Source organism: Euprymna scolopes, chromosome 3 (genome assembly GCF_053919585.1).
Source record: "Euprymna scolopes isolate OS-2025 chromosome 3, ASM5391958v1, whole genome shotgun sequence".
In the NCBI taxonomy this organism is placed as follows: domain Eukaryota; kingdom Metazoa; phylum Mollusca; class Cephalopoda; order Sepiida; family Sepiolidae; genus Euprymna; species Euprymna scolopes.
The window spans coordinates 137,932,287-137,945,636 of record NC_136484.1 but is presented as its reverse complement, the minus strand read 5'-3'; the positions used below and the strand labels follow the sequence as shown (position 1 = coordinate 137,945,636).

At 33.6% G+C, this 13,350-nt stretch overlaps 1 protein-coding gene across 3 annotated transcripts in view; it reads right to left on the bottom strand.

Annotated features, from left to right (window-relative positions):
- LOC145259194 (ADP-ribosylation factor GTPase-activating protein 1-like) overlaps positions 1-13,350 on the bottom strand; it is a 175,767-nt gene that overhangs the window by 139,953 nt on the left and 22,464 nt on the right. For all 3 annotated transcript variants that reach the window (XM_080116977.1, XM_080116999.1, XM_080116988.1), the window contains exon 3: positions 4,469-4,640. In XM_080116977.1, the coding sequence (XP_079973103.1) occupies positions 4,469-4,640 (172 nt within the window). The remainder of the gene's footprint in view (positions 1-4,468; positions 4,641-13,350) is intronic.

The following is a 13,350-nucleotide window of genomic DNA, read 5'->3' as shown; positions in this document are numbered from 1 at the left end:
TGCAACTTTAGTACAGGTACAGTAGATTAGGTTAAAGTTATATTCTGGAAATGTTAAAAATGAATATAAGGCACTGCAAGGAATTATGTTTTATAAATGGTCAAATTTTGGAATTCATAAATCAGTTCATGAGTTTTATTTATGTCAAGTAAATAAAACATAAAATGCCTATTTTTTAATTTGATCCACAAAACTAGAAATTTAACAAAAGACTAGATTACCCGTGACCCGTTGAGTAGGTATATGTTCTGGCTAGCTATGGAATAGTATGTTAATTATGGCAAAAATATGTGCACTTGCGCATACAACAATGGCTACCACTTTTAGCATAAGGAATTACATTGCTTAATATCCAGAAAACTACTTATTTTAGGAAACTTTAAATGCAATGTTTGTTTTCAGCATACCCGAAAACCTATAAAAGTAGTCAGTTTAAAGGGAAATATTAAGGTAGAAACCAAGTAAAAATTTACCAAAACTTTTATTTTCATATTTGCTTAAAAAAAAATAAAAAAGCTACATTATATACAGTGTTGATCATCCATACCTTAAAATTTGTCTGATGTCACTTCAGCCGAATGATTTTGTAAACAAAGAAGCATGACTTAACGAAAATACTTATCAAAAGTCAATGGCTATAACTTTTGTCCATTTTTAACAGTCTATTGTTTCCATAAGCTTCAAAGTATTAATAAACATTTGCATATAATTTTAACGTCTTCAAACTGCCAATTACGGAATATAATGCAGTAACATAAAATAGTTTAAATCATAAAAACTAAAACAAGTAACTGCTATTGCATGTGGTTACAGTTGAAGTAAGAAATAGAATTTACCGGTTAAATAGTTTTAATTTCTTTGTTTCTTCTTAACCAACCAGTTAACTATGTGATGTCACTTTTATTGACTTTGGTAACAGTTACATATTGTACGATTTTTTTTGTTATGTTCATTTATAAAAAAAAAAAAAAAAAGTTAAATGTTATGTGTTAATAGTTAGGTAGTTTTTTTTTTTTTATTAACATAGTACCAATGACTCCGCAAGCTGACCGGAGTAATTTTAAATCTTTAAACTGCCAATTACAGAATATATATAAAAGACTTTAAAATAGATTAAATCATAAAAATATTTGTTTTGTTTTTATTTGAAAGCAATTCCAACTTGTAATGAAAAATCAAATAAAATTCATAAAATGCAAAAGTAAAAAAAAAAAAAAAAAAAAAAGCAGGAATTTAGTTTTGCTTTTATTTGCATATTTTAAACACAAAAAAATTGTTGATTAAAAAAAAAACGTTTTCATGGCTTTGTTTTCATTTTATTACACATATGCAGAATTTTTCAAATGGAAGCTGTAAACTGGGCGGATGATTTCAATGCCCAAGTAAGACGATTTGAGTTTTATGATATAATAGATAAAGACAAGTAAACAAACCAAATCTACAAATGGCTAACTATTTAAAAACTAATCAATATTTATAAATGTTAATGTCTGTGTGTGCTCCCTATAGAAAGAAAGGTTAAAATGATCTACATAAGTAAAAGCATGTTCATATATAAAAATTACCAGGGAAGACGATGGAAGTGGTCTCAAATCTCAAGTGTCTTCCTAAAAGATCCATGAGAGCCAAACTTCCCTTAAAATTTTATTTTGATGAAATTTAAATCATATGAATAAAATTCTCCAAGTAAGACAATGTCCCAAATTTCTATATGTCCCGTCCCACCTCCAAGTGACCTATAAGGGCAGAATCTCTTTCAAACTTGAAATACATTTATCCGATTTAAAAGTCATTTAAACCATATGTATAAAACTGATTCTTTTCTAAAATTTTGGTTTCTTCCAAGTGTATTAAGGAGCAAAATTTCAGGGAAAAGGAAAAGAAAAAACAGTAATATAGTGTTAACATAGTTAAAAAGAACAGTGTTCAACGTTCAGTTCCAAACCATGTCAGGTCTTCTTGCTTGTCTAATATACAAAGAAAAGTCAGTTGGATAGGTTCAGCCAGTAATATTATTCAAATCACTTGGATATATAAAAAAAAAATTTTTTTTTTTTTTACAAAGGAATCACCACTTATCAAGGCCCAGAGGCCACTCGAGGATAAGGGTTAAATCATAGTGGTCAAAAGGGCAATATCATAGTAATAGTTAGAAGTGTAAATTTGGTAAATTGGATTACTTAAGGGGAACGGCTTATCAAAAACTTGTTTACATTGGACTTGAAGATGACCATATTGTAGTCAGCTGGAAAGCAGGTAAACAGAAGAGAGTTCCACAGGTGTGCAGTTCTTAGAAAGAAGCTTTGTTCATGGAATGTTTAGGCTTAGGCACAGACAAAGGGGGAAATTATGGATAGAATTTACAGCCAAATGAGGGTTTCTTGTGAATGCTTGGAGAGATTAGAGCTCAGATGTTGAATACTATTCTTATCTTGGTTGTTACAATCACGTTTCAGCCAGAGTAAACTCCTCTTATATATTGAGAGTGGAGGTGGTCTTGCATGAATGCGACGTCACAGACGAGAAGACTTCACAGCTTGCTTCCTTCTTTCTTTCCCTCCTGATCTGATTCAAGACAGATATACATATAGTCAGCAGGGAGCGATATCCCATCCAATCCAAAATGGGAAGAGGTTTAAGGTATATTTACATGGTAATAGAAGCTACAATTCTCACTGAATATTACAAGTGTTCAGAGGAAAATTAAATAAAAAGGTAATAGAACAAAAGATAACAAACCCACCAGACGGCTAGCAGATGTCGCTTAATAAAAAAAAAAAAAAAATAAAAAAAAAATAAAAAATGGCAGATAGCAGGAGGAATTAGAGATAATACAACACCGATTTTCTTCAGGTGCATCTTTTGAACTTTGGAAACTGTATGTAATTTGGAACTGAAACTTATTTAATCCATGGAGTATATTGTTCTTATTTTATCAGATATCTTTCTTTAGAAGTTTAGAAAACTGCCATTTAGAACTGATGGTTAACCAGTATTTATAATTATATGTTAATGTAGACAATTTTATCAGGTAGCTGCAAAACATTTGTAGAAGGAACATTTTAAACCATTATATTTTATTTTATGCATATTGTTATCACTTAAACATATCACCATGATTAATGTATAACTTTTTCTTTTAGATTAGTAAAGAATCATTCTGATTTTTCTGCAATATTTTCATTCATGTTGACTTGAAAACAATCTTCTTTAGTCAACAGAAAGGGAGGCATCTTTCATTATGATAATGCTTGTCCTCACACAGGACTACCAACCAAAATATCTAGGAAAATTTGGTTGGGAAATCTTTCCCCCTTCCTGCATATTTTTCTGACCTAGCTCCCTCGGATTATCACTTATTTTAAGTATTACAAAACCATTTAAATAACCTTAGAAAAAAATCACAAGAAATTGAACACAAGTTAGACTCCTATTTTACATCAAAGCTTAAAGAATTTTACAAGCAAGGAATTTATAAGCTTCTTGACGGATGGAATCAAGTTATTATAAATAAAGATTTCCAAAAACACAGTTTGTCAGTTTTAAGATGAGGTTTATATCAGCAAAAATTTTTGCATCAACCTGACATTATGAATGTTGGGAACCATAAACCTAATCTTTTCTAGATACGCAATATTAGTAGTCTGAAATATAAGTAAATGCATTCTTAGAACCGGAACATGTGAAAATAAAACAGAAAAGCCTATCAAGCATGTGTACACAGCGTGATGAAAAGAACACTAATAAGTGAGCATTGAGGACATATGTTACAATAAGAAAAATGATACAAAATGAAATGTGAAATGACAGATGTATGATGCGAGTTAAAGACCACTTTAGTTATGATGACTTCAAAGGAATCTGGACACTATAAGAAAATGTGTACACAACAGAAGACTTAAATACCGCCTGTGCTGTAGCTGAACAGACCAAACCTGCAAAATATATATTCACATTAGATCCTCTGCATAATCACACCAATGTTTGCTCAGCGATGTACCGACGATCTCCTTTCACATAGTGTTTTGCAATCCTGAACGTGTAACCTACGAATTTTGTGAATGAACATGTATTACGGTCACATTTTCGGAGTTCTGTATTGTCTAACTATCGTGATATTCCCAAGTTTTATGCATCCCCTAATTAGCTTAAATGCCTCTGTCTATTGCTAACGTTTATTGTTCTATGACCATGGCTTAATAAATAAAAAAAGAACTGCAATGATATAAGCACATTGGAAAAAAAAAAAAAAAAAAAAAAACGAGAATTCTTGATCAGCAAGAACAGTTAAGGTAGCAGATCCATTTAATAAGGAAAGGCTAGGGAAAACATGGGACAAAGTGATAAAAATGGACTTTAAAGAGAGATAAAGACCTAACCAAAGATATTTTTTAAAGCCATCCAACACATGTTAGCACGTAAAAAAGATGTTAAACCAAACATGATAATGAATAAAAACACACTGTACCTTATCTCTGTAGAGGGCAGCTGCTTTGCTGTTATATTTTTCCTGTAAGGAAAGACTGTCATTGTAATCATCCTGGGACTCAAAGAAATCTCTTGCTTTCTTATTGCCACCAACTTTCATTTTTTCCAACTCGCTGTCTTTCCATTTGTCCATAGACACTGAACGCACAAAACTGGAAAAAAAATAAAAAAATAAAAAATAATGTAAAAAGGTAAAAATTGTACAAAATATACGGGAACAAGGATTTAATATGGATGTTCACCTATGGAAACTTCACGTGTAGAACACCTTAGAACAGGAATACTTCCCTGCACACTACCACTTGGTTATCTTCAAATCTAATGTCATCAAATACTTGCCATAAAGTGTTCTCATAAGTAATCAAATTTTTTTCATTCAATTCATCATTTTTAATCTTCCCATAATATTCTTCATCATTCAAATGACAATCCATCCATCTTATTAACCTTTTAGTTTTGACAAGTCAAGATTCATTAATAGAAAAAAAAAAAAATAATAATCCTCAATTACCTGCTACTAACTTTTTTTAAACTAGCAGTTCAGTTCAGCTTTGCTCGGGCCCTATGTACTGTTCATAACTTTATGTGCATATATATATATATATATATATATACACACACATTAAAATTTTTGACACATGTCCAAATAACCTACATCTAAAATTTCAAGTGTTTAGACTCAAAATTGGTGGAGAAGTTTGGTATAGTCTGCAAAAATCAACTCTTTGAACTTTGACCTCTTGGCAGCCAAATTTTATCTCAAAAACTGGTTAAAAAGCTTGCTGCACATCTGAAATACCCTTTATGTAAAATTTTAAATGTTTAGACCCAAAAAACTGCAAAGGTCAAATCTTTCGAACTTTGACCCCTTAGTAGCCAAACTTTCGGCTAAAAACCAATTAAAAAGCTTGCTCTATGTCTGAATACACTTTATGTAAAATTTTAAATGTTTAGACCAAAAATTGGCTGAGAGGTCAAATTTTTATAAATTTTGACCCCTTAATATTTATTGTTTTAGGCTCAAATCAAATTAAAAAGTTTGATCCATATCCAAGGAACCTACATCTAAAATTTCAAGTGTTTTGACCCAAAATTGGCAGAGGAGTTTTCAAAGGTAAAATCGTTGAACTTTGACCCCTTGACAGCCAAATTTGTTGAAAACAGATTAAAAAGATTATCCCAAGTCTGTCTGTCGATAGATAGATTCATATGTGTTTAAAGTTTTTTTTTAATTGGTGCAAAATGAGGTATCGTAAAATTGATATCTTGATTTCTTTCTACATTACAAAATTCAAACAAAATATTTGAAAGTAAAATAAATGTTTGATATTTTCTAAATAAAAAGTTTTTTGTAAATTATTTCTTTGAAATATGAAAATATTGTTTTACTAAGGAGTCATCACTTATCAAGGCTAAAAACACTCGAGTTAAGATGGATAGATTGACATTTGATTGATGAATATTAAGCTTCTTTCTTAGAACTGCATGCCAGTGGAACTCTCTGCCGCTTGCCTGTTTCCCACCTGACTACAACTTGGATGTCTTCAAGTCCAACATAAACAAACTCCTGACAAACCGCCCCCTTAAGTAAGACACTATCAAATCTCCAATACTAATGATTACTACAATACTATCTCATTGATTAAAAACAATTTTCCTCCCTTTGTCAGAAATATCGCTCATGGAACACAAGCACTAAAGGACAAAACAGGGAAAGCAATGAGAGTTATGAGGTTTCCGAATATAAATGCAAGCTCCAATTTCTTCTCTCCATAAATTTATTGAAAAGAAATAAGCATGTAATAACGATCGATTGTGCAAATGCAATATTAGCAAAACTTGGATACATTTGACATACATTTTTAGACGTTACATTAATCAGCTTTAATGTATGTTTAAATTCAACAGAAATACTTTGATTTAGATTTATAAATATGTACAGGTTCAACAGAATACAATATAGTGAGAAACTAAGTTTTGAGATGAAGATTAGTAATTTAGATTATTCAGACTACTTTGCTCATCTACTTTGCTAGTGTTATTTGCTTCAGCCGATGTAACCTCTGAAAAACCTAATGGTCTAATGGATTAAGTTCTAGATAAAATTCAGATGCAAGTGACACTCTTCTGGAGTTTGAGTATTTATATTTTTGCGGACTGTTATCTTTATCTTTATAGTTGTTGTTTCACCATGTTTCAGCCAACTTATTCTATGGCTTTCTTCAGGTGAAACAAAAATTATGAAGTTGAGGATAAAAGTCTACCAGAAAGAAAATATTCAAATTTTGAAACCTCATCTCAAAGGATTTCAAAAAAAATTTTTTAAATTAAAAAATAAAATAATATATAATACTCCAGGTTGAAAGTTTAATCGTCAGTGTGGGCTACACTCAAAATATAATTGCAAATTACTTCAGACATGGCTGACGAAACGAAAGAGTTCTATTTGAAATTCCAAATTTGACAAAAAGATTCAAGTTTGACAAGACACACTTGATGAAGATTGGAGGTTACATCAGCTGAAACGTTGTGCAAATGATGACAGAGTGAAGATGAAAACAGTAATATGAATAATGCAAATGACACTAATTCGTTGATACTGTTATATATATGTTATAAGTAGATACTCAAAAATTTAGAAAATAACCATATTTCATATTAATGTGTATTGTAAAATTAATTTAAAAGAATTATTAAAAAAAATACTATACCTTCTACATGGTATTTTATCATAACTTTTATGAAGAGATATAAAACTAGACATGTTGCAAACAGGTAAATCCACTCAATAATGAAATGAAAAAAAAAAAAATGATAAAAATTACTAATACTTTAATCACCCACTTAAAAACCAAAAGCTTTTATAATCTAAATTTTTAATTGTGAAATTAATTTTACGATTATCCTTTGTTTCCCATTTAAATAATTTATTTTTTTCGATCAAGTAAAAATGCAACTGACTATCAAGTTTATCATGTCATGCTCAGTAATTATGTATTTTTTAATATACAATGTGATCTCTTTTATTCAAATAGATTAAGCTAAACATAAGCTGTCAGCAATTAATCTGATTTACTGTATTAATCTCATAATTCAATTTTTGAACAAAGGATCAACTATTAGTAATTGTTATCATTCTTAGATTGTTGAAAGCAACAATTGGGTTTTTTTTTTTTGTTATTTTTAATTGTATTTCTTTTACTTATTTAGTAGATTTAACCATTTGCAACCTGTCTAGTTCTGTGCCCCTTGGCAGAAGTTATGGTAAAATATCATGCAAAGGATACAGTTTTCGTTAGTGAATGTACTTGAATAATTCTTTAAAACTAATTTTGCAAACATTTTTTGGACTGAAAGACTGACACAACAAAAAGACATCTGGGCAGAAAAGAAGACAGTGAAATAAAGCATGAAGGGAGATAGGGAATGGAAAAGAGAAAGAGACAGAAAGAGATACAAAGAAAAAGAGGGGGAGAGAGAGGAGGGGAAGAGAGAGGGGAGGGGAAGACAGCGGATGGGAGGGGAAGAGAGGGGAGGGGCGGGGGAGAGAGGGGAGGGGCGGGGGAGGGGGAGGGGCGGGGGAGAGAGAGGGGCGGGGGAGAGAGAGGGGCGGGGGAGAGAGGGGAGGGGCGGGGGAGAGAGAGAGAGAGAGAGAGAGAGGGGAGGTGGGAAAGGACACGCAGAGAGAGGAGGGGAAAAAGGGCATGCAGAGAGAGGAGGGGGAAAAGGGCACGCAGAGAGAGGAGGGGGAAAAGGGCACGCAGAGAGAGGAGGGGGAAAAGGGCACGCAGAGAGAGGAGGGGGAAAAGGGCACGCAGAGAGAGGAGGGGGAAAAGGGCACGCAGAGAGAGGAGGGGGAAAAGGGCACGCAGAGAGAGGAGGGGGGAAAAGGGCACGCAGAGAGAGGAGGGGGGAAAAGGGCACGCAGAGAGAGGAGGGGGGAAAAGGGCACGCAGAGAGAGGAGGGGGGAAAAGGGCACGCAGAGAGAGGAGGGGGAAAAGGGCAGGCAGAGAGAGGAGGGGGGAAAAGGGCACAGAGAGAGGAGGGGGGAAAAGGGCACAGAGAGAGGAGGGAGGAAAAGGGCACAGAGAGAGGAGGGGGGAAAAGGGCACAGAGAGAGGAGGGGGGAAAAGGGCACAGAGAGAGGAGGGGGGAAAAGGGCACAGAGAGAGGAGGGGGGAAAAGGGCACAGAGAGAGGAGGGGGGAAAAGGGCACAGAGAGAGGAGGGGGGAAAAGGGCAGGCAGAGAGAGGAGGGGGAAAAGGGCAGGCAGAGAGAGGAGGGGGAAAAGGGCACAGAGAGAGGAGGGGGGAAAGGGCAGGCAGAGAGAGGAGGGGGAAAAGGGCAGGCAGAGAGAGGAGGGGGAAAAGGGCAGGCAGAGAGAGGAGGGGGAAAAGGGCAGGCAGAGAGAGGAGGGGGAAAAGGGCAGGCAGAGAGAGGAGGGGGAAAAGGGCAGGCAGAGAGAGGAGGGGGAAAAGGGCAGGCAGAGAGAGGAGGGGGAAAAGGGCAGGCAGAGAGAGGAGGGGGAAAAGGGCAGGCAGAGAGAGGAGGGGGAAAAGGGCACGCAGAGAGAGGAGGGGGAAAAGGGCACGCAGAAAGAGGAGGGGGAAAAAGGCACACAGAGAGAGGAGGGGGAAAAGGGCACGCAGAGAGAGGAGGGGGAACAGGGCACGCAGAGAGAGGAGGGGGAAAAGGGAACGCAGAGAGAGGGAGAGAAAAGAGAACGCATTTAGTTTTATGGGAAAGAATCTGAAGACACCTCACAAAGGCACAATTAGACACAAAATGGATTTTTTATGCAAGGATATCAAAAAAAAAAAAAAAGAAAAAAAAAGAGCACTACTGGGAACTGGCAATACAACCCCCTAAAGAAAAAGGAAACAATGCAAGATATGGTCTATTTACTTGCCTCCCTACAAGGGTACAATTAAAGACAACATTAATTTAGCTCCCCAAAACAAAATCTGGATGCAACAGAATTACGCATAGAATTTCCCTCACAAATGAGGACACCTCATGTTAATACTCCCCCTCACTTCAAAATGATGGAGGTAATGCCAGATATTGTTTCTATTTACTAGCTTTCACAAAAGGACATTAGATACAAGGTTAATTTTTAATATGGAGAAAATCCAGCTACCAAAAAAAGAGTGGGAACAAAAATAACTACAGCTCTGACTTTTTTTCATTTTGTTAATATACAATGTTCAAAAAGTAACAAAACTTAGGATGCATCAACCAAGAACAATGAATATAATGTTCACTTTAATGAGGCGCATTGAAAAAGTAACAAAAAGATGTATTCACCAAACATTGCAATTTGGTAATTTTTTTTTTTTTATGGGTTATTTTTTTTTTTAATTTCCTTTTCTTTAATGCATTTAAATTATGGTTTTATTTTAGCCAGATACATTCAAAACTTTTATTTTTTAACCAATTATATTATCTATTCACTGGAGCAATACTGTGGCCCTACTAAAATAAACAGATGTTGCTGGGTGTGCATTCTGCATCCTTGACACATAAAAATAAAAAATTCCGCTTGTCATGTGATTCATGTGTAAAATAAAACCTTATGTGGTTCTTTACATTTGTAGAAAATGTCAAATAAAATCATTGAAGTAAGGTGGGGGTGCACTATAAAATAAGGTTGATAAGAGTAATGGGAAAACATTCCGAGGTTATACCGGATCTTCAATAAATATAGGACACATTTTATTTTTGAAAAATAATTTGGTAAGTATACTCCGAGTTAGTATCCTTTGACTTAATTACCCGCCTCCCTAATCTCTCATTCCCGAGCTCTTTACTGCTTAAATAGGGGGGGGGGACAACGAACTAGTTTTTATTTTTTTTTTTGTTAATTTTCCTATGAAAAACGATACACTGTACACAACCAATCTGTAACGAATACAATTTGATCATGTGAAATGTACATCTTAATAAAACAAATAATTTTTCTAAATAAGCAAATTGTTTTTTTTAGTTTGCTAACTAGAAAAATTTTTTTTTAGTTTGCTAACTAGAAAAATTTTGAACCGTTGAGTTATCCACTGAACTCTGGTTAGCTAGTTCCAAGGCTGTCATCAAAGCTAAAAATGAGTTCATCGAATGACATTGACAAAAGGAAAACAAGTTATGAAGACTATTGCAATATTTTTGGCATATTAAAAGGTATGACCAAAAAGATTTAGACAATTCAATTTATAACCATGGATGATAAGAACAAACCAATCAGATTCCAAAATTGCTTTATAAAATATACTGAATCTCTTTAAATTTTTCAGTGATATTAACTTTACTTTCTGCCAATTGTGACTGGATTAATTCTTTACCTGGAATAGCTTCTCTGGCTGGATTTATGCTACCATTGTTTTTGTTTTTTAATTAGAACAAATTTTTCAGATGCATGTACGGCAACTATATGCAAATGACAGAACCGTTTGTGAAGTAACATCATGACAAGAAAAAAGAAAAAGATTATAAAAAGAACATGTACACAAACTGAGGATCACAATCACTTCCAGGAGGACAGAGATAGACATATGGGCCAATCGCAAAAGTTTGGAATAAGAAACAAGACCTTATTTGGGAATAAATGTTGTTTCAACAGGAAAAAGTGATATATATATAATATTCCTTAATTGGAATTCATTTTTGAGATGAGCATTAGATATTAATTTATTTTTATTTTGGACTATTATTCTCATCTTTATTAGTTGTTGTTTTTGATCTTTTATTGGTTTTGTTCATTCACAACGTTTCGGCCAACTATTCCTCTGGCCTCCGTCAGGTGGTAACCGCGATGGATAGGAACTTCAAATCTCCTAACTGCATTCTCAGCCATCTTTGCCATCCGTAGTTGTTGTCGTCTCACCACATTTTTGGCCAATTAACCTCTGGCACGCTTTGGGTGGGATTGAAACCACTATCTTCAGACAATGCTCATCTGGAACTGTAGAGATTCAACGTCTATCGACTGTGCCACGGGCCCCGAAGAGCGATCAAGGTTGGATTCTTTGATCTTATAAATCCACGTTTATTTATCTAATCTTCCATAGTCAGGTCCATACCGATTGGTATATATATATATATATATATAATATTCCTTAATTGGAATTCATTTTTGAGATGAGCATTATATATTAATTTATAGAGAAATAGTTGGCCGAAACGTTGTGAATAAACAAACCAATAAAAGATCAAAAACAACTAATAAAGATGAGAATAATAGTCCGAAATAAAAATAAATTAATATATAATGCTCATCTCAAAAATGAATTCCAATTAAGGAATATTTGGTATATATATATATATATATATATATATATATATATATATATATATATATATTATATATATATATATATATATAATATTTCTTAATTGGAATTCATTTTTGAGATGAGCATTATATATTAATTTATTTTTATTTCGGACTATTATTCTCATCTTTATTAGTTGTCTTTGATCTTTTATTGGTTTGTTTATTCACAACGTTTCGGCCAACTATTCCTCTATAAATTAATATATAATGCTCATCTCAAAAATGAATTCCAATTAAGGAATATTATATATATATATATATATATATATATATATATATATATATATATATATATATATACCAATCGGTATGGACCTGACTATGGAAGATTAGATAAATAAACATGGATTTATAAGATCAAAGAATCCAACCTTGATCGCTCTTCGGGGCCCGTGGCACAGTCGATAGACGTTGAATCTCTACAGTTCCAGATGAGCATTGTCTGAAGATAGTGGTTTCAATCCCCCCCAAAGCGTGCCAGAGGTTAATTGGCCAAAAATGTGGTGAGACGACAACAACTACGGATGGCAAAGATGGCTGAGAATGCAGTTAGGAGATTTGAAGTTCCTATCCGTCGTGGTTACCACCTGACGGAGGCCAGAGGAATAGTTGGCCGAAACGTTGTGAATGAACAAAACCAATAAAAGATCAAAAACAACAACTAATAAAGATGAGAATAATAGTCTGAAATAAAAAATAAATTAAGGAAAAAGTGAGTAGAGTTTTTCCTTGCTGTTTCTTGTGACATCTTAACATTAACATTACAGAATACGATTTGACACCATTAAGGTCGGGTCTTTTCACAAAAAAAAAAAAAAGGGGTTCAATATGAAAGAAAAAAAAGGGTTCAATATGAAAGAAAAAAAAGGGTTACCATGAAAAAAATGTAGTCCCAACGGAAGGACTTAACACTGGACTAAGCTGAAACAGAAACTGAGACTGAGAAAGCAAGAAAGAACTAAGCATACTGAAAGGGTAAACTTGAAATAAAAATAATTGCACCATACTGTTAATAATATTGTTTGATTTTGTTTTTTGCTCTTTTGTTTCTCTTTTGAGTTTTCTCCTGTTTTGTCAGTCATATTTTTAGTTGCTAAAGGAGGTTTTGTGGGGACCTTGGGTCACTGCGAATATTATCTTTAATGTTAAAGACAGGAGTTTTAGTATTATGACTCGAATATATGATATTATAGGGGATATAGTTCCATTCTCAGTTAACAAAGCAAATAATTTATAAGGTTTTAAGTTAGAATTAAACATTTAAAAATGAATGCAATTATATTCTTGTAAATTGGTATTCGATCTGTACAAGTTCAACCCTTGTCTGAGGATACTAAATGTCTCAAATTTTTATTTTATCGATTATTAAAGTTTAAAAGAGATACACATGTCCAATTATTAGCACGGGCTATGCTGAGAGACTTATAAATATTTTTTTTTTTTTTATTTATAAGTTTTTTAAACCATGTCTACTGCTTTTATTTTAATGGTCATTTATTACTTTTTTTTTTATAAAGCTAATACAGAACACAGG